Source organism: Perissodus microlepis, chromosome 19 (genome assembly GCF_051167445.1).
Source record: "Perissodus microlepis isolate ML-2025 ecotype Zambia chromosome 19, ASM5116744v1, whole genome shotgun sequence".
Taxonomy (NCBI): domain Eukaryota; kingdom Metazoa; phylum Chordata; class Actinopteri; order Cichliformes; family Cichlidae; genus Perissodus; species Perissodus microlepis.
The window spans coordinates 1,736,839-1,764,313 of NC_140479.1; the positions used below are offsets into that span (position 1 = coordinate 1,736,839).

General features: G+C 40.6%; 3 protein-coding genes across 4 annotated transcripts in view; 1 reads left to right on the forward strand and 2 right to left on the reverse strand.

Moving 5' to 3' along the window:
* Positions 1–2,281, reverse strand: part of lrit3b (leucine-rich repeat, immunoglobulin-like and transmembrane domains 3b) — a 21,832-nt gene extending 19,551 nt beyond the window's left edge. The window contains exon 1 of the mRNA XM_084915724.1: positions 2,100–2,281. Within this exon, the coding sequence (XP_084771850.1) occupies positions 2,100–2,209 (110 nt within the window). The 5' untranslated portion in view covers positions 2,210–2,281. The remainder of the gene's footprint in view (positions 1–2,099) is intronic.
* Positions 2,282–4,256: 1,975 nt separating this feature from the next.
* fam241a (family with sequence similarity 241 member A) lies at positions 4,257–9,806 on the forward strand. Its single transcript, XM_084914765.1, has 2 exons — positions 4,257–4,604; positions 7,387–9,806. The coding sequence occupies exons 1-2, from the start codon at positions 4,341–4,343 to the stop codon at positions 7,675–7,677; spliced, it is 555 nt and encodes a 184-aa protein (XP_084770891.1). The 5' UTR covers positions 4,257–4,340; the 3' UTR covers positions 7,678–9,806.
* Positions 9,807–11,952: 2,146 nt separating this feature from the next.
* jkamp (jnk1/mapk8 associated membrane protein) lies at positions 11,953–21,869 on the reverse strand. Of its 2 annotated transcripts, XM_084914764.1 has the most exons (7): positions 21,741–21,869; positions 19,406–19,485; positions 18,095–18,249; positions 15,707–15,913; positions 13,837–14,018; positions 13,626–13,702; positions 11,953–13,088 (listed from the first exon to the last, which is right to left on the reverse strand). In XM_084914764.1, exons 1-7 carry the CDS (start codon positions 21,742–21,744, stop codon positions 12,870–12,872), a joined length of 924 nt encoding a protein of 307 aa, XP_084770890.1. In that variant the 5' UTR covers positions 21,745–21,869; the 3' UTR covers positions 11,953–12,869. The 2 variants fall into 2 exon arrangements, with proteins under 2 accessions (XP_084770890.1, XP_084770888.1); XM_084914762.1 differs by lacking the exon at positions 21,741–21,869 and having other exon boundaries at positions 19,406–19,495.
* Between the last annotated feature and the right edge of the window lie 5,606 nt (positions 21,870–27,475).

A 27,475-nucleotide genomic window follows, 5' to 3' on the forward strand; every position in this document is an offset into this window, starting at 1 on the left:
AAGCATTTTCCTATGGGATTAATAAAGTATACATTAACAGTGAGATTCAAGATCAGGCAAATTCCATAATATTCGACACATCTGTAAAGCAGAAATGTCAGTAAAATACACAGGAAGTAATATAACTGAAATGGTAATAAAAATAACTTAATATAAATAGTGAATAGGACACTTTTGTGGCATTTGTCAACACCATTAGAAAAAGGGTCAACACCATCAGGCAAAGTCCTGATGATGCTGACACAATACCCTACTTTCTCTCATAACACACGTTTTTCTGACAGATGGCATCTTGTTTTTCATCACTTACTTATGGCCTCTACAATCTACCTAAATGAAGCTGTTTTTGCAAAAAAAAATAATAATAATTTAATCCTGCATTTCATCGACTGTGGTTTTATCAGAAAGGTGTGCAATAAATGAAATAAAAATAAAAAACTCACCAGAGCAGTGACCTCATGGCATGTGTATCAAACAGGAAGTGGTAAAGGGGTCATCAGAGTGTAAGCTACCCACAATAATTACTGACTTTTTTGTACTTTTAAAAAAATCTGATGGTGTTGACAAAAACTCTGGATACAATTTTAATCAGTTAAAAAATATGTAAAAATAAATTTTCAATTGCATATTTTGATATTATATAAGGTATTGACTTAAATACTTAATGACCAGAGCCATGATGTTTAATTTTACATTACTTTAAAAAAATGTCTGTATTTTAATATTATCACACCTGCTTCTGGACAATGGATTTTTAAGGTACTGGTAATGTACTGTACCATTTAAAATAAATGTGTATGTATAAAAAAACGTAAAATCATACTTTTGTTTTGTAAACATTGCCTTGGTTTGTCTTTTACGCAGTTGGGTTAATATTTGTATGCATATTTTTAATGCCAAAATTAGGTTTTATCTGGCAGACATGTTTTGTCCCTTATCTCAGGAATCACTGATTAGCAGTATCCAGTGTTGGGGAGTAACGGAATACATGTACCGCCGTTACGTATTTCAAATACAAAATATGAGTAACTGTATTCCGTTACAGTTACCATTTAAAAAGGTGGTATTTAGAATACAGTTACTTTGTTGAAATAAATGGATTTCACGGCGGTATTTTGCTGTTTCATATTGTGGCGGGTCAGGACTTTTTGGGTTTTGTTTGACATGTTCTGTTGTTCCAGGCAGCAGCGTTACGGTTGCCATGGTTACAGGGTGACACTCTCTCTCTCTGCGTGTTTCCTGGGTGAGAGAGCGCCTTTTTGTTGTTGTTGTTGTTGTGCTAAGCTAATAGGCAGAATGCTACAGCGGTAAAGAATGTAGCCTCATGGGCAGTGTAGTCCGTGCTGCAGGGAGAATGGACTGCCATACACGTTATGTGGCTGTGAGCGCGAGGTGGGAGAAAAAGGAGAGTGGAAAAGTACGAGCTGTCATCGAGCAGCTGGAAGCATGTAAATATAATAATAACCACTGCAGCCAAGAAGAGAGCCTGACGAGCCCAGCTGTAAGTAAGCTATTAAGACTCGACTGTACGCTGTGTTCGTGTTTTCCTCCGAAAACAATAAGTTCCGTTGGAGCAGCCTTTCAACGCCTCTCTTTGTCTCTGGCTAGCAAAGTTGACCCAAACAACAAAGTAAAGCTAGTTTTCGGCTACGAGCCCGACACGAACCCGCTGTATTAGTCAGAGGTCCCTTTACTACGGGTTCGGAGCCGCTGACCTTCAATAACAGTAATAAATCACAGCAATAGTACATTCAGGTAGTTGTAAAAAGCATGATAACATATTAAGCAATCCAAAGTATTCAGAATACGTTACTCTCATCGAGTAACGTAACGGAATACGTTACAGAATACATTTTGGGGCATGTATTTTGTAATCTGTAATGGAATACATTTTAAAACTAACCTTCCCAACACTGGCAGTATCTAATGTTATAAAATAGCACTGCTGTTCAGCACTTATACTATTGGCACTACTGATACTCGGTTGTCACAAGAGTACTGCAATGGGATGCCACATACTAACAAAATGAGCAGTGATCATTGAGAAACAGATTACATACACATAGAAACACAGAAATGAAATCTGAGCCTCACTTAACCTGAGTTCTGCTATTCCACTTTTCCCATTATGGCAGGAACATAAGGATGGACAGGAATGGGCCGCTAACAGAAGCGACTGCAAAATGTGAAAAAGTACCAGCAGATGCATCCTTTGTCAAATTAACCTTACAAAAAGACAGCCTTTTGTATATCCATGTTAGTAGCCCTATCTCTCTGATGTTGTTTTCAAGGTGCAGAGTGAAAAGGAATCCCAGATTAGCTGGGATTACGCTGCTTACGAGTGACATGTAATCCCACACTTCAATCAGAATAACACATTAAAACATCGGGGCCAGCCTAAGGCTTTTTGAACCTTGTGGGGGGTCGGCCTGTGCACCGTCTCCTAATAGTTTTGTACATCACATCGCAGCATAAGCATTAAACAGTCCTGCTAATGTTTCCACACACACCATGCTGGGGGTGGAGGTGGTTGAGAGGAAGAGGAGTGAAGGGGCACTGAAGTATTGTGGTTAGCACATTATGGTCAACATCAGCTGGAGCCTTTGGGGTTTCCTCCCACAGTCTAATGTTAGGTTAACTGGTTGATTCCATATCATTATAAGTAAGGTAATACTAGTGCCAACTAAGGTAATAATAGTGCAGACATGTTAATTAAATCAAAATAACATTACCAGTTACACGGAAAATTACACCCGTGACAGCACCTTATTGTATCAGTGAATTAACAGAAACACCATTTTTACTTGTTTTATAAAACATGCACACAGTGCATTGTATGCATTTACTGTCCCATAAATGCACATCACCTCAAAACTTTAAAACTGTACTGCTACATTACAAAGTAGCACAAAGCAACATACAAAGCATGTCACATAACTCAGCAGAAGTCCATTGAGACACCACATACAAGCACAGGGCTCCTCTCTGAAGGTGATGCAAAATGATGCACATCCACACCGGTATTTAATGGGTTCTACTTTAGACTCAGATTTTGTTTAATCATGCTGATAAACTAAATGAACGCGAGTGATCACATACCTGAGGAAGTCTGATTATGAAATCATTACATAAAATAAAAAGGTTTTGTTTAAATAAATAAAAAATAAAAAAACAAAGTCATGAAAAACGTGGTGATGTGGTGGTTAGCAACTGTTGCCTCACAGCAAAAATGTTCTAGCTTTGAATCCGCTGTTTGGCTGGGGCCGGTCTGGGGCTTTCACAGGTTCTCTCCGGGCACTCCGGCTTCCATCACATCCAAAGACTGTGATTAAGTTAATTGGTGTGTTAGCCCTGTAATAGACAGGGCGTGTGCCATCTGTTTCCCTGGGACAGCAGCTTCAGCCCACCCAACATCAAATGGATAAGCAGAAGAAAATTGATGGGCCTATTTCCAAGCAGACATTTGGAGATTTACTGAAACTGCACTTAAACATGACTCCCAACTGTAAAATTGTATGAATTAACTAATGTGTGCTTATCTACCCAAAATGTTAGTAATAGGAACACAAGTTTTTGGCACACTACCAGGAAAAAAATATATGAAGATGGTTAAGGCCACATTAAGACAAAAAATATTATTGATCATTTTGAGAATAAAGCTGAAATTCTATTCCAGAAATTCAAGGAAAAAGTGGAAATACTATTTTGAGAAATGTGGAGCTTACAGTTGTTTCAAGGCAAACTGCTGCTATACCCTGTACAAAATGTCTTGTGTAGATGAGTTAGTGAAATAATAGCTCAGAGTCAGTTTTAGTTTCAAGGAAACGATTTAAACACAGTGTGGTGATGGGTATAAGGAGGTGAAAAAAGTCAGTGCAGAGCGTTGCATCTAGTCACAAGGGAAAAAACACACAAACATGGAAGAGTTGATCGGATTTGTGCAAAATGAAATGTTGCCAGTGGACAGGATATCGATGGTTAGTCCCTCGTGCAGTAAAGAGGATGGAGGACAAGACATGATAAGACAGCTGATCAGTTTGTGTCACTAACTCATCTACACGAGGCTGTTTGTACAGGGTATAGCAGCCTTGAAACCACTGCGTCTCTATATTTCGACGTATTTCAGCTTTATTCTCAAAATGATCGATAATAATTTTTTTCTTAATGTGGTTCTTTTTTAGTGGAGGAAGCATGTTTCCATAGAAACAAGCTTCCATACTATTTGCCGGTTCTGCGAGCATTTCCACGGCTGTCTGGCTCAGTGTTCCACATAAGTGAAGGGAGATAACACCGCTGTCATTACTTTCCTGCCCTGTGGGTGGCGCCTTGTCACAGGGTCGATGAAGTTTAGACGCTTAAAAAAATCTGCTGGCTCCCGACATCGAGAACGCGCTGAGTCGCTACCCCAGCATGTGTTTACTCCTAAAAGTTCCTGTCACTGTACTAGCAGGAATATGTCTGCTGTGACGCCTCCTGTAAATGGCCGGCATGTTTCTCATCGACGTGAGTTAGAAGAGCTACCAACGGAAAACCGGAGAAGACAGCATATTCCTCCGCCTGTCCAGGGTGGAAGGCAGGCACCACTACACAGCCAGCGGCACCGGGTAAAGCGGCCGAGCGGCGTTTGTTGAGCTAGCCTTAGCCGCCTTTTTCAGATTTCATGCTAACATTGTGGCAAACAGGGCCGAGTTGTCAAGATCTGGGAGCGGTTTCACCGTGTCGGCTTAGCCTGCCGTCAGGTGTTTTTGAGGTTTATCTGTTGTCCTAACGTAAACACTTGAGTCAGATTCCATTCAGATGTTATTTTATTCGAAGAATTAAGCAAAGGATCCGCGGACAGGACAGGACGGTCATATAACTCAAGTCGGGATATTATAGAAGCCATGTAATGTCATACAATATGAAGTTAACGATCCCGCGTCTTCTTGTAAGACGCATTGCTTTGTGTCAGAACACGCCATTGATCATTGAACCCACAGTAAACTTGATCAGTCAAAGTACACCAGTGGCAGTGGGCCCTACTTTAAATATCACAAATCCTCTGTTATTTCTAATTGTTTTCTTTATTATTTCATTTAATAAAGAAAACTGCAGCTATTGTCGTGTTATTAGTTTAGTAATCGAGTTTTTAATCGACTGCTGCCTTATTAATGAGCAACGATAAATGTTCCAAAGTGGAAAAACAGGTATTTCAAAAATGATCTGCTCATTGTTTTGTGTTTTGGAAATTTCAGTGTTTTAAAATTTCACTGCATCCAACATCTGTCAAAGAAACATTTAATATTTTACAGCATACACTTTCCAAATGCAAAAGTAAATAGATGATCTCCAATAATCGGAGGCAAACAGCCCTGACAGCAGTGTGTCTGTTGGTAATGTGTTTTTGTGTCTGCATGTTTAATGAGAGAGTTATCAGCACTCTGAAGCCTGTGCTGCTGAAAACGGATGTTGTAATGCTGTAGATGTTAATGATAATTCAGTGTCCAACCTGACAGCCCCAGGTCAGTGGCTCAGAGCCCATGTACATTTTATTGGCCTGTAGAAAGAAAAAAAGCCTTTATTCTTATATTTTTCTAAAGCATTTGCTCTCCGGAGTGTAGGAGGACCCCGGCTCCACATTAAACTCTCATCATCACTGCTGCTGTTGATTTTTCAGTCTTCCTGTTGAGAAACTGGTGGGCTCTTTATCCTTATTTTCATTATCGCAGGTCTGCTGTCGTTAGCGCTATAGAGTGATGCAGTGAAACAATGAATTTTTATAATCGAGTTATTCCAAGTACTCGATGAATCAGCCCTACATTATGCTTGAGTTGAGTTTTCTTCTATATGAACTATAAATGTGATGCTTTTTCACACAAGTGCAGACATGGAAATGTAAGTTCGTATGTAGACGTGATACGTGCCAGTAAGCAAAGCTTTGATTTGCTTGACAAAGGTCCATTAAATGATCTTACTTTTTGAGCGCAGTCTTGGCCTCAGTAGATGTGAGTGTGTTTGGTAGGGACTAAACCCAGGCCTTGCTGTATTTTTTCCCATCTTGTCACCACTGGTTACATCTGTAATGCAGTGTTTCCCACAGAATTATGTAGCATTTGGAGCAGTACCAAAGGCCGGGCCACCCACAGACACTTTTTAATTCATTATAAATACTACCACATTAATCGTCATAGTAATTTGTATCTTCCTAGATGAATGGATTCAGCATTAAGCTTTAAACTGTATCTAAAGGGACACTTACTTTATCCTCATCCAAACAAACAAGAACACACATAATCGTGTTTGATCAGCATGCCACTGTGTTGGTTTGTCTGTAGAAATGCCACGCTGGAATGAAGTTTTAGCTTGACTTGTCCAATCTTGTCGAGTCTTACTAGTCCTACTGGTTGGTTTGCTATCGTGGGTGAGATGCTGCCTTTATGGAATCTGAACTGTTACAAAAGTGGACAGTATTAGAACTGTGCAGCACAAATGGAGGCTGTAGAGAGAGACTAAACTACTACACAGTTAACTTCTGCGTAGATAGACTTCTAGACTCAGTTTGTAGCATGTTCCATTAGGTGTTAGTACCAGGTACTTTGTTTTTTAAGTACTTACTCAGCTGGGGTTGCAAGCAGTCTGAGACGATCCAAAAATGTGACATCAGAGGACTGCATGTCACTGATTGCCTAGTCATTGGCATCACTAGATGAGGCTTGAGAGCGAAACAGATTTATTTGTAAACAGAGTAATTTTGTAGGACACAACTTTAGACCACATCATAACAGAGCGTCTTTTTTACGCTGCAGCAGAAACTGTTTGGAGCACACTGCTGAATAAGACGAGTTCATTAGTAGATGCACATCCAGTGTGATAGTCACACTGCTCTTTAAACCGGTCAGCTCACTTCTCTGGCTAAGCTAAAACAACAGCACATCATTACAGATACAAAGCAATAACTGAGCATTATAATTATGTGCTTCTCAAAGCTTCCACTGTCACTGACTGTAGCTCTCTGCAGTTTCAGTCTGCTCAGCATAGCACAACAGGAACTACAAGCACCAGCTCTCCACCTGCTCTGCTTCTGCAGCGGATCTCCACAGTGCAAAAACATTGTGGCTGTCAGTTTAACATTTTTATTTACGTTTGCTATTCATCTGTTCACAAGTTGAATTACTCTGAGTAAAAGTAACCTCTGAGGTCAGGCGTGCGCATACTCGCATAAATGTTTCTTTTCATTTTTTTCACGTAGTCGAGTCAGTGGTTGACAAAAATCTTCACAGTCAGACATTTTCTTGCCCAATATATTACAGGATGCACTATAAGCTGTCTTACATTTTATACAAGTGTTACATTAATTTACCTTCCATCTGAATTTAGGAATTCGTAAATATATCTTTGTCTCCACAGACTGATGTCAGCCAGAACCGCCCTCGAACTGATCCCAGTGCAACCTGGTCCCGCACGAATGATCCCAGTACCAGAGAGCCTCTGTTGGACGACTGTGAGCGAATGGGGACTCTGTTTGGTTCGCTCAACAAGTGTCTGCGGGGAATGGGCTTCAGCCAGATGTACTTTGGGGACAAAATAGTGGAGCCGGTCGTGATCGTCTTCTTCTGGCTGCTGCTCTGGTTCCTGGGCATCCAGGCCTTAGGACTGGTGGGAACTCTGTGTATTATCATCATCTACATCCAGAAATAATGTTGATGATTTGAGTGGTGCTTGGTGAAACTCTGGAGAGGCCTGTACTTATACGCTCTTGGTGATTTACGATGCTTTATAATTCTGCAAGTGGAGCCTTCACTTGCTTTCCACAGTTGATGCAAACAATGGAGACCGATTAAAGAAAAAACCAGCACAGAGCCAGATTAATGGATTTGATCATCTTGCAGTATTTACTACAGAGGACGCTGCGTCAGTTTGGGGTATTTTTGTGGCTGGTTTGATTGCATGCACGTTTATGTTCATGTACATTTTGGGGAGAAATATTAAATGAATCCCACAAAGATGATTCACTAATGTTTGCAGTGCACAGTTCACTGTGAATTGTGTTGAGTATAATACTAAAAGTGTCTCATTTTGGGCCAGATGCGGTTGTGATTGTGTGTCTTTATTTGGACAGCGAAGGGCTGATTCATCGAGTGCATGAGTGATGTAGAGGCCTTCATGCTGTGAGCACAGTAGCTGAGCTCTGGCTCATCGTGCTTCACTCAGTCCTCATTCTGCATCCACGTTTCTGCATCAGGACAGAGGAGGAGAATCCCGATGCATGGAAGTTACAGTGACCTGATGGGCTTCCAGTGTTTCAAAGATCATTCCACAACGACACAATCTGTTGTGTGTTTTCTCAGTCTGCACAAATATGGCAACTGTTTTCTTTCTTTCTGATTTTACAGTTGTTATGAAGCAAATTGAAATGTAATTTCCAATGTGACAATAATGAGACTCGGAGCTGCACGATGTCACGATGTGAGTTCACATATCGAGTGTGACGATATGGAATTTTGACTTTGATGCATACCTGCACCCTCACACAGCCTGCTGAAAACAAACCGTGTTGTGCATATTTAAGAGTAACGGTAACATGAACAACTTAGCTGTTACGCTCAGATTTCAGGTTTATATGGTGGAATTGTAATAACAGCGCCCTCCTCTGGTTGAATCCTGCACTACACCTGGCCTGTCAGATTTATGCAGAGAATCGCTGTCAGCCTGCATGACCACACCGTGCATTGTCCGTTCTAACAGAATTTGCCTTGATATCATTTATCTAAATTGCCATCGGACTTTGAACTCCCATCAGCTCATCTGAAGAATTAATCGGTCATGCTAACAGTAAACACAGTCCGTAATCTCTTAATATCGTGTCATTGCCAGAAACACCTTTAGTCTCCTTTGCAATGATTCTGCAGGATTTTATTAGATGGTTAAAATTATTTGAATAGATTTAAAGTGAATATCATTAATGGAGTGTTGTCATCCCCCCACACCTACATAGTATGACATGCATGCTGCTGGGAAAAGGAGAGAAAAGAAGAGACACTGAAAAGTTTATTTCCGCCTCCAGGATGACAAGAAGAGAACACACAGTTCACCACAATGTAATCAGTTTACTTAAGAGCGAGGTTATCTAACTGAGCAGGTAATGATTTAGTGGTTCTGGAGTTTTTTTCTTTGACTTGAAAGTGGAAAAATTAAGCTAGAATGATACGCTGGCGAACTTTGAGGACTAATTCCTGCCCCATGCAGCTGGTCAGAGCCACTGCATGGTCTCTCTGTGGGCAGTCGAGTCTTCTACTTTGTGTTTGCTAGTGTGGTGGAGTCGCTGTGAACATCAGGCCAGGATGTTGTATGTTCCTAAACTGGAACAAATAATTTACTGCCATTCTAAAAGCGATAATGAAGATATTATTTTGTTAAACACAAGTGTGTGACAGCGTGTTCAGCTGAAATCCTAACATCACACACTTTAATGTGTGCTGTGCAAACTAATCTGTGATCTCTCGGGTTTCCAAAGAGCTGAATGCTTAAAACAGCAAATGCTGATGTGAGTAAACCCTGGACTCGCCTTTGCTCTTGTCTCAGGTTATTTAAGTATATTTGTGTTCAGACGTGCAGGTGTCTACATTAACTACACTCTAATCATGGGGAATGCATAATCACAGATGGTAAACTACTGATTTCCAATGGCCAAGCTGTCCCTCCTTTAAGATGCTGCAATCAGCTATTATCAAAATAAATTATTTTTCATATGGCATTTTCACTGACACTGACAAGGAAACGTCATCTAATGATATTCCAGTGTATCAATAAAATGTTTTTAAAAATATTCTCTGGTTGTACTGTGTTTAAAAAAAAAAGTTATTCCCAAAAAGTAACAAATTACTCTTTACTTAAAAAAAACATAAGTAACCACACCATGTAGAAAGTAATTTGTTACATTAGTTCCATCATATTTATGTTACTTGGCAACTTAATATGGAAAGTTGTCTGCCATTAAACAGCATAAGCTTACAGTAAGTTTGTAGGTCAGTAAGACTAGAAAGAGATCAAAGTGCCAGTACATTGTGAGACCGTACACTTTGTTTGAGCATCGAGCTGCATCTGGTTTGGATGTCACGTCAGCATGTTGTCTTTGCAGGTGCTTGCAGAACTTCAGTGTCATGTTTTGCAACAGTAGGTGTTTCTGCACTGGCACAGTTTATACCTTATTATCACATTGTTTTTCATTTGTGTAATAACTGACTGTAATACTCACGTCTGCTCTCCTCCAAAGCAGTACATCATTGCCGCTTGAATGAGCTGAGCTCAGGCAGTTGTTGCAAACGTTTACCTTATAAACCCCAACAGATCATTTCTTTTCTATGCATCTGTCATTCAGATTATTAGTACAGCAATGTTTTATATTGTTACATTATTGAGAAATGTAATGCATTTATAGTTCAGCTGTGTTGCACTGCTTATAAATATTTTTTAAACTGTAAAATTTGCAACATGTACATCTAGTATCCATATTATTAGAGGCCCCCTAACACAAACACTCTGAATACATCATTTAGCTGAAATCTGTATGCAACAATCCGTAGTAGTCATCAGGGTAGACAGTCGGATCCATTCTACAAGTGAAACGTTGTTCTTCACTTTTATGTGTGTGAGCCCACAACTACAGATTACACTTTATATCACATGTATTCACAGTGGATGGTAATCAGCTCGTGCTAAGCTGTCAGCGTGACATACAAATAAACTATAATATAAATCTCAAATATTTATACACTTATGGCAAATTGAAGTAAATGTAAATGTAGGTGGTATTTCTGTCAAATGTACTGCTTATTTTTCATAACTGCAACACTGAATACAGTGGTTCCCTCGCTAGGTTCACTTTTCGCGGCCTCGCTGTTTCGCAGATTTTTTTGGGGGGGAGGGTTCTCTGGGAAATGTGAACACTGTTTTATTGGTTTGGCTGTCAAACATCTAATACACCATGGATCAGCCTTCGCCTAGTATCCCTGATGTGCACTTCTTCTGTTGCAACATAGTATTTTATTCTATTTTGTATAGTATGTTATTCTACTTTATCTTCTATTCTATTGTTCTTTTCTTAATTTTTGCTGCTTTTAACTTTAAATGTCCACTTCCTGCCATGACCCAACAAATTTCCCACGTGTGGGACTAATAAAGGTTTATCTTACCCATCACATCAGAGGAGTCACCCCTTGGTATTCTGAAGATGAGGAAAGACAATAGATATAAACACACAGAAGCAGCACAAATTCCTTTTTGGCACAACACCGGCTTTCACGGTCCTCGGGGGACGTAGCCCTTGTACCTTTTTGACTTTGCTGTGTGGGTATGGGTGTCAGTGATTTGAGTGTAATATTCCCAAATTTGTGTGCATTTCATTTCCAATACCAGTTTTACCTTTTTGATGATACGCAATGTTCTTTTTGTCCCAGCTTTTGTTCCTTTGCTGTAGTTTGTCTTCACACACATGCCCACAAAGTTATGGTTGATGTGATACGATTTACAGGAGCGTAAATTCTGATTAAAATTTTGTGAGCTGTGCCACACTGCTCATGTGGACAGGTTGTTCATTCTAACTGACGACACAAAAATCTTCATGTATTAGTCAGATCTGTTATTGTATTTACCTACCATCCAAAATGTGGTTACTGTGGATGAATTCATTACTTGCATTAACTGTAAGATGAGAAAACAAACACACTCAGGTCTGCTGTAGCTGCATTCTTCTAAACAGTTGGTGTGGGTATGTGCAAAAGCTCAGTATACAAATGAAGAAGTCACAACAGGAAACAGTCTTTTTGAGGATTTTTCCACATTTCCAGATGCAGCAACCTTCCTGTTTGTCATCTGACAATCTGAGAGAAAAACAAGCTTCCCACCTGCACTGCCGGGTTACAGGACGTGTGACGAGTGCGGTCAGCCAAAATGATACCAAAGATCTGCGCAAAATCATTTTCTGACACCTTTATTCATTTACAAAGAAACAACAACATATGTTACAGCCTATACAGACGACTGTGCGCAAAATGATCTGCAGATTAAAGTGCATCCTCACACAGATCGACCTGCAGTAACACAGGTGTACACGTTGATATCAGGTAAATGTTTGAGACCAATAAAAGTTGAATCTCATGGTAACAAAGATCAATACAGTCAGCAACACAAAGATAACATTCAAAATTTTAGTTTTAAATTATGTATATGCAGATAAACATACTGTATACACTAATATTTACAAGCAATGTACAGTATATACAGTGCACTTTCACCTCCACAAACCTGTGAAGGCTGAAATATTAAACCCCGCTACAGGAGTCAGCATACAAACCTTTTCAAGTATATCTGTCGGAGCGATTTTCCTCTGGAGAAAGTCTAACACCAATCAAAATTTAAAATAAAGCTCAATGACTTCAAGCTCCAAACCTGGCTAACATTAAAAGCAGCGACCCGTTAACGGTTTAGAAATCATTGAGCAGTTGCTGCAAAACTCAACCTTACTTTAAGAAACAGCTGCTCAGCTCCAGTGGAAAGATCAAATCTTCTACCACACTTAACGAAGCAGTAGTGCATACACTTTACTGTACACGCCAGACTTCTGGGACCACATCGTTGTCATGTCAGACCTGTAGACACTTCACATGAGAACTGAAGCTGAACGTGAATGAATTATTGAGCTTATATTTCATGAGTTAAAGAAATTAACAAACTACGTTTGGCATTTTGAGTCCGACTCCTCACTGACTGAGATTTTGAACTCTGCGTAAAAATAAACAGACAATTTCAAGACATCACACTGGACAGGGGCAACCTGCTGTGACTTCTTGTTTTTTTCAAGAGTTATTTATTGAACTCCTGATAAATCCAGCTCAGTGTCCATTGCCAGCCTCCAAGAGGATGCGGCTGGGCTCAGTGAATTTGGCTGTGACGATGTAAAACAGAGCGGGTCCTGGCACGAGGGCCAACAGCGGCAGGTCCTGTTCCAGCTTGTCCAGTCGGGAGATCGAGATGATGCCGTAAGCATGCAGCAGCCAGTGGCTGAACAGGACGATGAGACGTTTCTTCTTGGCAACCAGATTCTTAAAAGACTGTGTTCAAAGGAGATGGGTTATGGTAAGAGTGGACAGAGAAGAGAAATAACCCATACACATATGTCAGCTTCCAAACGCAAACAAACGTGCAGTAATGACAGCAAACCAGACAGAGTCCTGAACGTGTGTGTGTGTGTGTGTGTGTGTGTGTGTGACAGGGGAGTGACTTAGCTATTGTTCACAAGTTATCATGTTTGTGTGGGGTCTGTCTACACTGCCTGCCCGCTGAGGTGGCAACAATACCCCATCAGCCTTTTACAGGTAAGGGGTTTAAAAAAAACACAACAACAACAACAACAACCATCTACAGTCTAGAGTTTATCCAAACTAGTGTAATTCCTAAATGGTTAGTGCCCACACAATTAGTTTGGAGGAGTCATTTTGCTGTTTTAACTTTATACAAGTCGATGAACAAACACTGTAAAGAAGTATAATTATTATCCAATCTCATATCAAATTGAAGAACTTCTTGATCACAATTTTAAAGTTAAACTGGGAAATAAGAAATGCCCGTACCGCAGTGACTGTAATTACCTGTATCTCAGAGGCAGACATGTAAACAGCCAACGTGACAAGAGACAGGACCAGGATGATGTAGGGGAATGCATAGTCTGAAACAATAACACAGTCGTCTTTACTCAGAGTTATTTAAACAAAAAGGGCATTAGTCATAGTCTTATGAAAGCTGTAAAACAAAAATGATACCACAGTGTGAACTAAGAAGCAGAGTCCCCCAGGTACTCACAGAGCAGTCCTCCTCCTATAGCCTGCAGCACAGTGAGGATCGGGAAAAAGTACAGAGCAGCATAGATGCTCTTAAAACGGTCGGATTTGCCCAAACCACACGCCATCTTCTTCACCAACAGAGGACGCAGCATCATCATTAGTATCAAGCAAAATGCATAGTAGATCAGCACGATGGTGTAGCTGAGAAAAAGGACATTCAGGAGTTCGTGTTACGCTGATGCAACAGATACAGAATGAATGACAAGCCTGAGATGACCTCCCACCAGTCTATGCACCAGTTCAGAAGGAAACTGCACAAAAGTTAAAAAAGAGAATAAAGAATCAGAAGCATGTTGATCGGTTTACTCATTCAGCAGGTGTCTGTTCAACTTGTCTAATAAACAAAGTAGCCTAAATCATTGGTCAGTGTGAGGCTACTCTCCTGCTGCTTTTTATATCGAATGAACCTCCCAGTGTTTCTCCTGTCAGCACGCTGCTGCCAGCCTCCATCACCCAGCATCAATGTGTCCACCTGTCATGATCTGCAGTGTAACAGGAGGAAAAGTAATCTCCTCTTCCATCTAAGAACTCATCTGACTGAAACACTAAGATCCAATAAATAACCTCAATCTTTTGAATAAAGACTGGGTATGCTGGTATCTCCTCAGCTTGCTGCCTGTACGTTGAGGTTTTTTCCCAGTTGATAACAGGGTTTGTTCTAGGGCTGCACGATTTTGCATAAAATGAGAATCACGATTTTTTTGGCTTAGAATTGAGATCACGATTCTCTCACGATTTTCTTTTCCAGTATAAATATTTATTGCACTTATTAACTGCACGTCAACTTCGTAACAGTTGAGACTGAACATAAAAACAATAAATAAACATAAAAACAACAAATGTCTCATTTTGTTGTTGCCGCAAAACGTTGTACTGCTTGTAGTTCCGTCTCCACCGTTGCTCGACGCTGCGTCTGTAGAGCAGGTAGTGCAACAATAGAAAAATAGTTGCGTGACGGCACTGTGTAGCGTTTGTCTAGGGTGTTGATCGTTCTCCTAAATCCCTCGTTTTGCACAGTGTTGATGGAGCCATATCTTTGGTCAGGTGATAACTGATGGCCTCCGTAATTTCTTTGTGCCTGCGGGAGGTCGACGGGTACGGGGAAGCGCTGTATAAGGTTCCCGTTATTGATGTTTGGGTGGTTGACCGGGATGGATTTTCTCCTGTCACTTTCTCGTGCTCTCCGTTGTTTTTTCCCTGCCAATTTTAGCAGCCAGCTTCTGTATCACGTGGTATAAGCTCCGCCCTTGTCATTTGTTGAGCAGGAAGCGTGAGCGCTTGTTTTCATGCAGATTACGTCCCGGATCAAAATGCGGTACAATCGTCATCTTTTTTTTATTTAAATCGTTGTCATTTGGAAATGAGATCGCACATAAGTATGAATCGAGATCGCGATTTTCTAACGATTAATCGTGCAGCCCTAGTTTGTTCCCTGTGCCTCAGGGTCAGGGAACAGTTCCTGACGAACGACAGTTCAGAGTACCCAGCCTTCTTAAAGTTGCTGGTGGGGGTGTTTGAGAGCGCTCCATCTCTCTGCTGTCACTCATGTAGGCATCAACAGTGAGGGCTGAAGGGATTGACTGGGAGGAACCACCTGCCTGACCTGAACCGTGTTCTGCTGTCCATAACTAAGCTTTTTCTTATGTAACGTGTAATTGTATTTTCTTTTTTTAAATTTTGCCCTAAGACACATACGGAGCTCAGTGTCCCACAGTATGGCCTTGATGCCCTGCTGCAAACACACCTTTGTCCTCTTCTGTGGAGTGCTGGGAATTATTGTTTTATGGTTAATTGTAGAATTTGGCAAAATGATTACTGGTAATACTCACAGTGGGTACACAGCTTCCTGAGTGCAGTGTAATGTGTTGACATAGTCTGGACTTGGGTTGTACAGCATCGTGTACCAGTCTGAAAGCATTTGCACTCGACAAGAACGGATAGTGAGCATTCCCACAGGCTCTGTGACCAGCAGAGTGACCACAGCTGACATACTGCACTCCAACATGGCGGTCACATGTTGTAGTAAAGCACTGGAACTACAAAGGAAGAGCATGAGATCAAATGACAGAAAGAAAACACACTGTCCTCACAGACAAGAGTACTAAAGGGATTCCACGGGATTCTGTGCTTGGAACAAATACTCTCTAAGTCAGACGTGTTTCATATAGCTGTGTTAGCAGAAGACCGCATATAGTTTTAGATTCTATAGAAATCATACACAGGTACATTTATCTGATTCTTCTCTCACCCCAACCAATCACAGCAGATGGCCCCGCCCCTCCCTGAGCCTGGTTCTGCCGGAGGTTTCTTCCTGTTAAAAGGGAGTTTTTCCTTCCCACTGTTGCCAAACGACTTGCTCATAGGGGGTCATATGATTGTTGGGTGTTTCTCTGTATGTATTATTGTAGGGTCTACCTTACAAGATAAAGTGCCTTAAGGCGACTGTTGAAGTAAAACCGAAATGAAGCCAAAAATTGTCACACTACAGGAAAACCTTAAAGACATAAAGCCCTGGGTAACTAGTTATTTTCTACTTCCAAATTCAGACAAATCAATGTTCTGAACAAGACCTTCAAATTAGACATTTATGAGTGATGCTGAAAAATTAGTTCATACCGCAACTTAACAGCAGCACAATTTAAATTTACAAAACTGTTTAAATTCAGCTACACTGCAGGGTTTTTCAGCGTGAATGACCTGTTTAAAGTCAAAGCAATTTATTTTAAGTCCTGACACTGACTACACCAGTCCAAAACCTTCATTTTTTTTATTTTTAAGCCATTAACAGGTGGACTTGGTGGTTTGTTACTGATCATTGTTCAAGTGTGTTTGAGCTTCTCCTCCATGATTTTCTGGTAGAGCGCAGAATTGATGACTCCATCAGTTACAGGAAGTCAACCAGGTCCTGAAGCAGCAAACAGCCCCAGAACATCAAAGTAACACCACCATGTTTTACTGCTGCCATGTGTTCTTTTTATGAAATGCTATGTTAGTTTTACAACAGATGTTATGTGACTTCAGATCTCTTCTTGTCAGTGCACAGCATGCTTTTGCTTTGTCCAAAGTCTCTGGTGGGGAGGGGGGATTACTTCTCCAACATACAACTCTGAAAAGTGCATTTTATATTTACTTGATTTATCTTTGTCTAATATTAAAATTAGTTGTAGTTCCCTAGATATAGCTAAGCTATATCATTCAACATTACACTATGACAGGAATAGAAAAAAGTGTAGTTCAACATGAAATCCTGAGAACTTGAATTTGTTTGAAAATATAATAGTAAGGTCTCCACTATTGAAGGCTTGTAGAAAGAATTTCAAAGATAGGGGGCTGAAATTTAAGGGATGGCAATCAAGAACCTTGTAATTATCAGTCTGCTCGTCTGTGGATTCTGCTTATCGTTTCCACTTACACTACAGTCAGCTGGAGGAGGAAAATAGTGGAACAGTCTGCAGCGTAGATGTGGACATTATTTTTGTTGTTATTGCACAAAAGGACGACAGCATGTTAGTAAAGTTCAAACTGCATCCAGAACAGAAACAACTGCATGATACTGCTAACAGAACATCACAGACAACGCCAACGCTAAGCTAGCCAGAGCGATGTTAAAGCTGAGTAGATGCTGACCGGGCGGGGGCGGGGGCGGGGTCACGTTAGCCCTGTGTTCATCTTTATTTGAAGTGTTTTCTATTTATTGTTTCATAATGACTTTCTCATAATGCTACAGTTATAAGATGGAGTGTTTGTGTTAGTCATAAGCCTTACTGCTGCCACAGTTTAACCTTTCAGGTACGTCTGGTATTTAGTTTAAGCCTACGTCTGGTAGGCTTAAACTGCTTATTTGCCTTTTTTCAGTTACATGTTTTCATATAAGCAAAGGTTAGGACAGCAGTTTATTGCATAAGTCTGAATGCTGTAATTCAAATTTCTATTTCACTTAATAGGAAAAGTATATTACTGCTACAGTTTACATATTCTTTACATTTGCTATTTTATATAGTAATATTTCATGTTTGGCCTTTAGAGATGTGTTTTATAGATATGTTTACAATATTAATTACACATTAGACCAGAAGTGCCACTGAGTGTTCATTATATAAACTCTTCATTAAGTTTGAAGTTATGCAATATGACTTATAAGTGGACATGATCACTTTGGTCATTTCACACAGAAGTAACTTCCTCTGTACAGCAGCAGCTTTGGAACTCAGTCTCACCTCTTCTTTCCAGAGTACCATTCAATAAAGAACCAGTGCAACACAAGAGGCAACATGGCCATAAACCCCAGATAGAGCCAGTCATAGATCTCAGGAGACTCGATGCAGCGCTCACACACTTTCTGCATGTTGGCCCGCTCTCCTCGAGGACAAACCTGCCAAAACACATTATTGTGAGAAAAATCTTAATCTCATCCAAATCCACTCTTAAAGTTGTCTTTCATTTAACTGCGCTGCTATATTCATTCAAATCCACCATTCATGCATTTTTAATACTTTGAATACAAAAAATCTGAATGAATTCAAAATGTTTTATTTTAACCATTTTTAACCATCAGTATCAGTTTATGAGAGAAAACAGAACAACTGAACTTTACAACTTAACAATTACAGTTACTCCTTTGTGCTTATAACATATAAAAGTAGTAAAATTAAAAACGTGATGACCTCAGATTACAGGAACAAAAGTCCAGACAGTGACCATAAAAACGACTGACCAGGAACAGTCGCAGGTGTCACAGCTGGTTTATTTAACGCTTTCTTTGGTGTGTGGGGAGACGTCGACATGCAGAGTTTGAAACACTCTTCATTTTGCAGTGGATGACTTTCAGCTGGTGGAATAATTTCGTGGTACTGCTGCCTTTTGCTGCAATAGTTTTACAGCATGTTTTGCGAATTACTGCATTTCGTTCTGCATCATCCTTGTGAAAACGAGTCTACAGCGAGTCTCATTCACTCGCTCGTCTGTCACCATATTTTTCCCTAACTGGTAGAATATAAAGACGCATGCTCAGCACAGTGCGCCAGGTGGAAAATTTTCCAGTTGGGAGGGGGGATTAATGATGCATTTGCAGCGCGTGGGAGGAAAAAATGATTCATTATCTATTTTACACTGGTTATTTTAACTGAACACTGGTAGAGTAATGAGCATTTCTTAAGTGCTGGCTAGTTATGACCTTTCTAAGTGGAGACGGCATGTTCTCTCTGTGCCTGTGAGAGTTTGGCTTCTCCAGCTTCCTGCCACATGTCAATTCATGTCTCTGAATTAATGGCTGTCTGTCCCTCTGCACTGTTCCTACAGTTAGTCCAGGCTGTGATAGGCTCCACTGGCTCACAACTCGAACAAGCAGGATGAGCACTTCCAAATTTCCTCAGAACAGTCTGCTACACCACAATGACTGGATCTCAATATGAAAACCTGAATTATTATGAGCCGCTCTCTCTTTTATGATGCAAGGCGCAAAGTTAGACATACATCCACATACTGTCTATCCAACAGCACATCAGCAACAACTAATGTTTAGTACTCACACCACATTCTCCCTCCACTGAGCCGTTGACCATCATCCTGCCACAGTACAGCCCTGGACATGTTGAACTCACGGCCACAGCTGCAAGCATACAAAACCATTGTGAAGTGTGCAAGCATCAATACTATAGTACAGTATTTTCAAACAATCAGGATGCTTGAAACTTAAAAATTGAGCTGTAAACTTTCTTTTAGCTTTGTGGTGGTATAAAGTTCATTTAAAACAGGCATGTCCAAAAAGTCTGGCCCGGGGACCAATCATGGCCCTTTCTGCCTACCTTAAAATGTATTATTTGTGGCCCACCGCCACAAACAGGATTAATAAAGTGTAATTTCTCTGTTCCTCATGTTGTCAGCAACACGAGATGTAACCAGTGAGTGTATAAACGTTTTATACACCAACACAATACACACAATAGTAAGTCTCTTTAAAAATTAACCTGAGATTCAGCAGCTTTACTGAACTTTCAGGTGTTCCAGACAGCTTGATCCTTGTGTTCATTTACTCTCCACATGCAAATGAAAAGTAGTTTTATTTTGTAATTCTTGTGTTATTGAAAATATTTTGTTATTATTATGATTTTTGAAAGAATAATGATTATATCTCAAAAAAAAAAAAGATTGAGTAAGATTGTTGGTCCTGGGTGATTGCCTTAATGTTTCTAAGGGACAGACTGGATGATGATGGGTAGCTCCTGTGACAGGTTGAACTTCCTGAGGAAGTGCAACCTGTTGGGCCTTCTTCCAGACACAGTGTATGTGAAGAATATTGTACTGCCCATGAAAAGATGGATCCTAGGAATCTAAGGCAATCCACAGTGGGTCCACAGTACTGTTGAAGATGGCGAGAGTGGGGGGGGGGGTTTCTCTAAAGGTCCACTGTCATCTCCACAGTCTTGAGCAGGTTCAGATCCAAGTGGTTCTTACTGTGTTGTGTGTATGTGACTTTAGGTCATCATACAGCCCACTCCAAAGTCAAAGGCAAATCCCACAGAGCACCACTGCACCTCCAATCAGAATCATGGTTAGGTTGTCTGCGTGGATGAAAACCAGGGAAAATATACGTAGAGAGGACTGTCCAATGTTTAAGAGTTCCTCTCTGGTAAAATGATGGGAGGATAACAGCAAAAGACGGAGCAAAAAACACAGAAACATGCAAAGCATGAGAACACAAAGCACTGAGGCTCCATCTGCAGCGACATCTTGGATCATCTACTGAGCAGATGCACCTGTGGTATCAATTTCAAAAATCCAAGATGCCGTCTTTCTTCAGTTATCATACTCACAAGATTTTTTAATAAAGTTTGACATCTGACCTTGAGGTTGAGATCACTAAGATTTCAACACATGTGAGATTTTCAATGTTAGACCTATGGTATGAATTTGAACATTTCTTCAGTTATCACATCCGCAAACTTGGGTGTCGACCCTGGCCCAGCAGGGGGATAAAGATACCCCGTCAGCTTTTTACAGCTGAGGGGTAAAAAGCAGAGGGTTAAAAAAAAATAGCAGGCCTACAAACAAAGTCTTTTTCTTAAGAAATGGGGAAAAAAAATTCTGCAGGACGCAGAACCTGAGAGAGCATCTGACCCTTCAATCGATCTCTCTCTCGTTTGCTGAAGCCTGATCAGAAATGGTCACAGCAGAGGGTTTGCTGTCATGAAGCAATTTTTAAGGAAAGGAAACAGGAAGAAAAGGTAGACCAAATTACACAAGAACTGAACTTTAAACAAAAAAAAAGGAGCGACATGTCTATTGGAGTGATGACTCTAAAATCTTTGGTTCAAACTTGTACATAGAAAGTGTGTATAGAGCTTAATGACTGATTGTCTACTATAAAACACAATGGATGCTCTCTCGTGGTTTGGCGCTGCAATCCAGCCAGTGGTGTTGGAGATGTTGTCAAAATGAATGTAATTATAAACACAGACATTACTGTCAGGTATCGCTCTGCTCTCGGTTTCAGTGGGATAACTGCGCGTCTTATTTCTGAGTGAGTTAAGCCTCCCATGCAACACAGCAGCAGAGACAGGACACAACAACAAGACCCCCCACTCACACGTACACGTTGCGTGAGCTTGAGATTAACACATATCCACTCCAGTTCTTAGGAAAACTGTACACACGCTACTGCAGTGTATGTAGCTGGCATGCAATATTTCTGTCACTTAGATAAGCTTCAACGGCCGGGCGGTTGTTAGCTAAACTGCCAAGCTCACAGCTAAGGCTAACTTCCACATTTTATAAAAATACATATTATGAGAAACGCCGCAAAGTCTCTCAACACCTTAGGTATCATGGGAGGAAAAGTGAGGGTAAAAGGCGACCTCAACTTACCCATTTTGAGAACGATATGACTTGTAAATCTGCCTTTTAAAACCGCAACTTAATCGCGTTTGTTTGGGACTGCTGTAACCGGAAGTGGACCAGAACACTTCTTTTGTTTAGCCGACTGGTCTCCGTGTAGTGCTGCCCTCTGCCGTCTGTCGCTTTTCACTCCTTCTTGACATCTGTGGGGTTTTATGACATTTGTATTATTGTCACCTTCTGAGCTGCACCGGAATACTCAAAAACATCTTTTCCTTGTGTGCTTTTTCTGTTTCTTATTTTTTAAGTGGGACTCAGCAAGTGGAGGAGCCTCAATATTAATTGCCATGGTTAATTCAGTAAGATATAAGCAGATGTCTCATAAGCTAAGCTAACTGACTTCATTACTAAATATATTTGTTACTGTGTTTATGCACTTATCACTTGGCTCTCATAACTCATCAAAACAGTTTGTACTTTTGTACTATCTATGTATAATCTATGTATGAGGGAGCAACGCCAGTAACACATTGTCAAAGCAAATGGGGTCTTTTGCACAGGTCACTTTGTGTTATGAAAAAAGGCATAACTGTTTTGAGGACATTCATTAAAGTGATAAGCATCACTTTTCTGTGAGAACTGTGCCATATTGATTGAGAAAAACTGTAATCTACCAGAATTTTCCCACACAACCATCTTTAGGGTTTACAGACACTGGCTTAAAAAAGAGAGATGCAGAGAGTGGCAGTTCTCTGAGTGAAAATACCTTGTTGATGTCCGAGGTCAGAGGCTGACAGGAAGGCAACACTAACTCAATCAACCACTAGTTACAAAAGAGAGAAGAACATCTATAAACGCACAACACATGGGCTACAACAGCAGAAGACCACAAGAGGTGTCACTCCTTTAGCCAGGTCCAGAAAACTGAGGCTACAGTTCACAATGACTCACTGAAACTGAACAAGAAAAGATTGGAAAAATGCTGTACTCCAGTGACTTCCACAGTCCAGTAGAGCACCATTGGGATGAGCAGACAACAAATCTGACAAACAGTGTGATGCTGTTGTGTCAATATGGAACAAAATCTCTAAGGAACGATTCCAGCAACAAGCTGAAATTCTGCAAAGACAAACTACAGCAGCTCTGAAGGCAAAATGCGGTGTAAGTGTACCTAATAAAGTGGTTGATGGATGCACACATTACTGCAGTGTATGCAGCTGGCATACAGTATTACTCTCACTTAGTTAAGCTTCACTTATTATTGCTCTTTTGTACATATTTGAGTCTGAAGTAAAAGCTAATTCAGTGCTGGACAGTATTCAGGAAAGTGACAGATGAAATGTCATCAACAGAACCAAAATTTCTTTAGCACTGAAGCACGTGTAGAAAAATTAGCTGTGTGTATAAAAACAGTAAGAAAGGCTAGTGTTGTGGGGACATGTGTCACTGATCTGACAATTGCAGTAAGAGTAGAGCAGAATCCCCAAAAGTTGATTCTGTTCATCTGGACGTAGCGTTTTGAACAGATGAACACAATCAACTTTTGGGGATTTGCTTACATGGATGATTGAGCATGCATCAAGTAGAGCAGAATGACTTTTCTGATACGAGATTTGCACCCAAGATATAGAGAGAAACTGGTAATCTCAAAGTGAACCACCAACTTTCTGATTGGTAAACGACCCACTCTACCCCTTGTGCCAGCAGCCATACTAAACAGATTACGAATGCTGTGGAGAACAGAAAGGAGTCAGAGGGCACAGCAGCGGCAACAACACCTTGGCCTGATACATCCTAGATTTATGATATAAATTGGAGGTTTCATCAAATTCGATCCACATGGTGGAACCCACGATGTCGCTGCTCCTGTGGGGGAAGATGACGCAGCTACATAGAACAGGACAGCAGGTCAGAGTAACCTCCTCACACCTCTACAATGGTGCTGGGAGGCTCTGGACAGCCCTGAAGCAAGTCTTCAGGTGTTGTAGCTCTCAGTTGAGTCCCTCACCCTCTCCCGCTCCTCGGTCGAGTTTCCTGGATCTGAAACTGGTGAGTAAGCACTGGTTTCCTGTACATCTCTCCACCCCTCTATATTCTTCCACTGGGTTTGCTGTTTAACCTTCACTCTTTGGGTAACCCACAGTGTGTTTTCCATGTAAAACTCATGTGGGCCCCATGTAGACTAGCCTATACCTAAAGATACAGTGAAGATTAGACTATGAAATAAGACGTTACCGTTAAGTTTTGTATTAAATTGAGTACACAGATAAACTATATGAAAACACCACTGTGTGTTGTAACCGAAACAGGAAGTGGTACTGCACCGCACTGAGCCAACACCAATTCCTCATCTCCAAAGCAACCTCCGTCTCACCTGGACTCCAGCCCTTTGGCCCCTCCTCCGTCCGTGTCCGTGGGAGGTCCGATGACACCTCTGGATTTGATCATTAGTTTTTATTCATCTCTGGCTCTCTTTCACTGTATGTCTCTGTCCTGTCCACACACCCCAAACCAGTCGAAGCAATGGCCTCCCCACCCAGAGCCTGGTTCTGCCAGAGGTTTCTTCCTGTTAAAAGGGAGCTTTTTCTTCCCACTGTTGCCAAAACGCATCCTCATAGGTGGTCATATGATTGTTAAGGTTTTCTCTGTATTATTGTAGGGTCTTTACCTTACAATATAAAGCGCCTTGAGGTACAAATGGGATTTGAGTAATAATAATAATAATAATAAACTTTATTTATAAAGCACACTAAAAAACCAAGGGTATACCAAGGTGCTTGACAAAAATAAAATAGGAAAAGGGAGATGGGAGGGAAAAGAGAAAGGACCTGGCACGTATCAATTATAAAAACCTTGACAATCATAAGATATAAAAGTAGTTCACAAGCATAACGGATAAAAATGTACAACGCACACCAAGTGTTAACTAGGTGGAAAGGCAAGATTAAACAAATAAGTCTTCAGCCGTGATTTAAACAGTGGCATAGAGTCAGACGCCCGGATAGCAACAGGAAGGTTGTTCCATAAGACCGGGGCAGCTACAGCAAACACGCGGTCACCACGAGACTTCAGCCGAGAACGAGGTTGCTCCAGAAGAATTTGGGCAGCGGATCTAAGTGCTCTGACAGGAGTATGTAACCTGAGAAGCTCATTGAGGTAGCTCGGCGCCAAGTTATTAATGGTTTTGTAGGTGAAAAGTAATATTTTAAATTGAATACGGTATTTAATTGGGAGCCAGTGCAAGCCAGCAAGAACAGGAGTGATGGAAGAAAACTTCCTGCTACCTGTCAAAAGGCGTGCCGCTGCATTCTGGACGGTCTGCAATCTAACGAGAAGGGTGGAGGAAAGGCCAATGTAAAGAGAGTTGCAGTAGTCCAACCTGGAAGTCACGAATGCGTGAATGAGTTTTTCCAGGTCAATGTGCGGAGTAGTACCCAGTAGTTCAACCTTTAGTTGAATTGTTAGTCTGCATGCATATCGATCCCTCTTGATCGATTGGTTCATTTGCACTTGTGCTACAATCAGTGGATTTCAGTTTGTGTGCCGGAGAAAGAAAAGATTGTCTACAGCATTGATATGGATATTACTTTTATTTTATTTTTAAATGACGAAAGGTAAAATGAGGTAAGTAATTGCGAGACAGTGTGTTTCAGCTTTTTTATCAAGTAACAAGTAGAGTAACGAATTACTTTTAAGAAAAGTCTTCTGTGTAATATGTGTAATATATTACTTGTTTTGACTAACGACCCCAAGAGTGTTCACAACAAAGATGGGAAATACCTCGCACATGCACAAACATTTGACATGCATACGATTCATTTGCAGAATATAATGTCTTTGATATGTTGCTGCTTAGAGGTGGCGGCAACTCCCAGAGTGAAACCAATAAGAAACCAGTAAAACCAGCAGGTTTAGGAACAGCTTCTTCCCCACAGCTGTCACCGTACTGAACTCTGCTAAACCTTTCCATCCACACTCACTTAACCCTTCTACACTCCTCCTCCCCCCATCCCTCCCAGTGACCATGATCATGACTGTCATTCATTCTCAACATTCACCATATGCTCACATTGGTTACTGCTATAGTTTAGGACACTGACGTAACATAGTCTCTGTTATAGTGCCCACACTGTTCACTATTATAGTCTGTCAGAGCTCTACGCTTCCACTGCTGTAGAGCTCTGAACAGCAATACAGAACATCTGTATGCTATAGAGATCCTCTGTATATACATATACATATATATACAACATTACATCTGTACATTTTCCTGCACTTCATCTGTATATTTGGTCTCTACTTAACTTATCTGTATATAATCTGCTCCTATTGCACTTACTGCTCTTGCACTTCTGATTAGATGCAAACTGTATTTCTTACCCTGTATTTATACATGTGAAATAACAGTAAAGTTCAATCCTGATTGTTTTTGTGATTTGGCACTATATAAATAAAACAAAACTGATATGAATTCAAATAAACTAAATTTTGAATTGAATTAATTCATATATAGTGTAAAGGACCATACACCCAGCGAGCAGAAAGGCCATGACATACACGCAAGAAAGTGAACAACACCAACAAAAACAGGGAAATGGGCGGCAGCAGCAGAAGCATTCAGGGAGATGAGTTTCAGGGTGCTGTCTCAGTGCAATTTCCAGCCTGAATCCTCCTGTGGTTCTTGTGCTGACAGAGTTAGAAGAGAGAAAAGACAGAAAGTGCTGCCCACACCTGTACAAGCTTGGGATAGGTAAGTGCATCAGGACGTGAGGCGTGGTTGATGATATTTGACAAGTGTCATCAGTTACTATGAAACTGTGTAATCAATATATACTAATATTGTACTAGTGTATTGTCAGATTAGTGTAGTACAGTTGTTTAAAACTGTAAGAGAAAACAGATGCTAATAATCATCAGGACCACAAAAGCACTGTTAACAAAACGTCCTACATTTGCTCTTCTAATCTTTATTTATAGCTGTATGTCACAAAAATACAGTTTTTCCCCTGATTTTTGTGCAGTTATCATTTTTTATCATACTAGGTCACATACCAGTGTATAACAGATCAGACAGCTACATAATGTCTTACTTAGCTAGTATTTCACTTGGTCAGCCCAGTAAAACTAAGTTTTGAAGCCCATTTTTCTGATTTAATATTGTTGGTATTCCTGGTTAATAATATGTTTCTTAGCCTAACCTGTCTTCTGTTTAAAACACTACTAATTTTCTGTGGATAATCCACTACTATGTTTTCATTCACAAATTCATATGATCTAAGTGTGCTGATAACATACATCTAACCTTTTACACGTGCATGTCAAACTTATGCGCATTTTGCCGACTTCCGGGAACTAATGCGAGGAATTAACCATGATGACGCGAGCCTCCAATCTGCGGCTCTGTGTAGCTGCGGAAAGGAGGTGGTGGTGGGGGGGGGGGGCTTTTCATAAAGCCTGGTTGGTTGGCAGTTGGAACATGGCAGGTCAGCGGACCAACAGCCTTTGAGGAAGACAGGAAAACCCTCCCACCAAGACTCTGGATGGTGCATTTGGGTGAAGCAAACCAATTCAGAAACAAAGTCTTTTAATGTTTTAGTAAGCGGTTTTCTCTTACTTGCTGTTGCATGTTCTGATCATGTTCTGGAGTTTAGTTTAGTTCCAGTTTTTGTTTTTATGAGTATTTGCTTTATTGCTTTAATCATAGTTCATTGCTATAATTCTGAAGTAAATATTCTTGGTAGAATTTCAGCTGCTCAGCCGCACAG

What these genes read in the sequence shown, in the direction of transcription:
- fam241a (XM_084914765.1), top strand. Translation starts at nt 4,341, where the DNA reads ATGAAGTTTAGACGCTTAAAAAAATCTGCTGGCTCCCGACATCGAGAA. An exon ending in TACACAGCCAGCGGCACCGG is followed by an intron (nt 4,605 to 7,386) that starts GTAAAGCGGCCG and finishes TTGTCTCCACAG; the next exon opens with ACTGATGTCAGCCAGAACCG.
- jkamp (XM_084914762.1), bottom strand. Translation starts at nt 19,495, where the DNA reads ATGCTTGCAGCTGTGGCCGTGAGTTCAACATGTCCAGGGCTGTACTGT. An exon ending in CAGTGGAGGGAGAATGTGGT is followed by an intron (nt 18,250 to 19,405) that starts GTGAGTACTAAA and finishes GTGTTTTGGCAG; the next exon opens with GTTTGTCCTCGAGGAGAGCG. An exon ending in TGGTACTCTGGAAAGAAGAG is followed by an intron (nt 15,914 to 18,094) that starts GTGAGACTGAGT and finishes CTTCCTTTGTAG; the next exon opens with TTCCAGTGCTTTACTACAAC.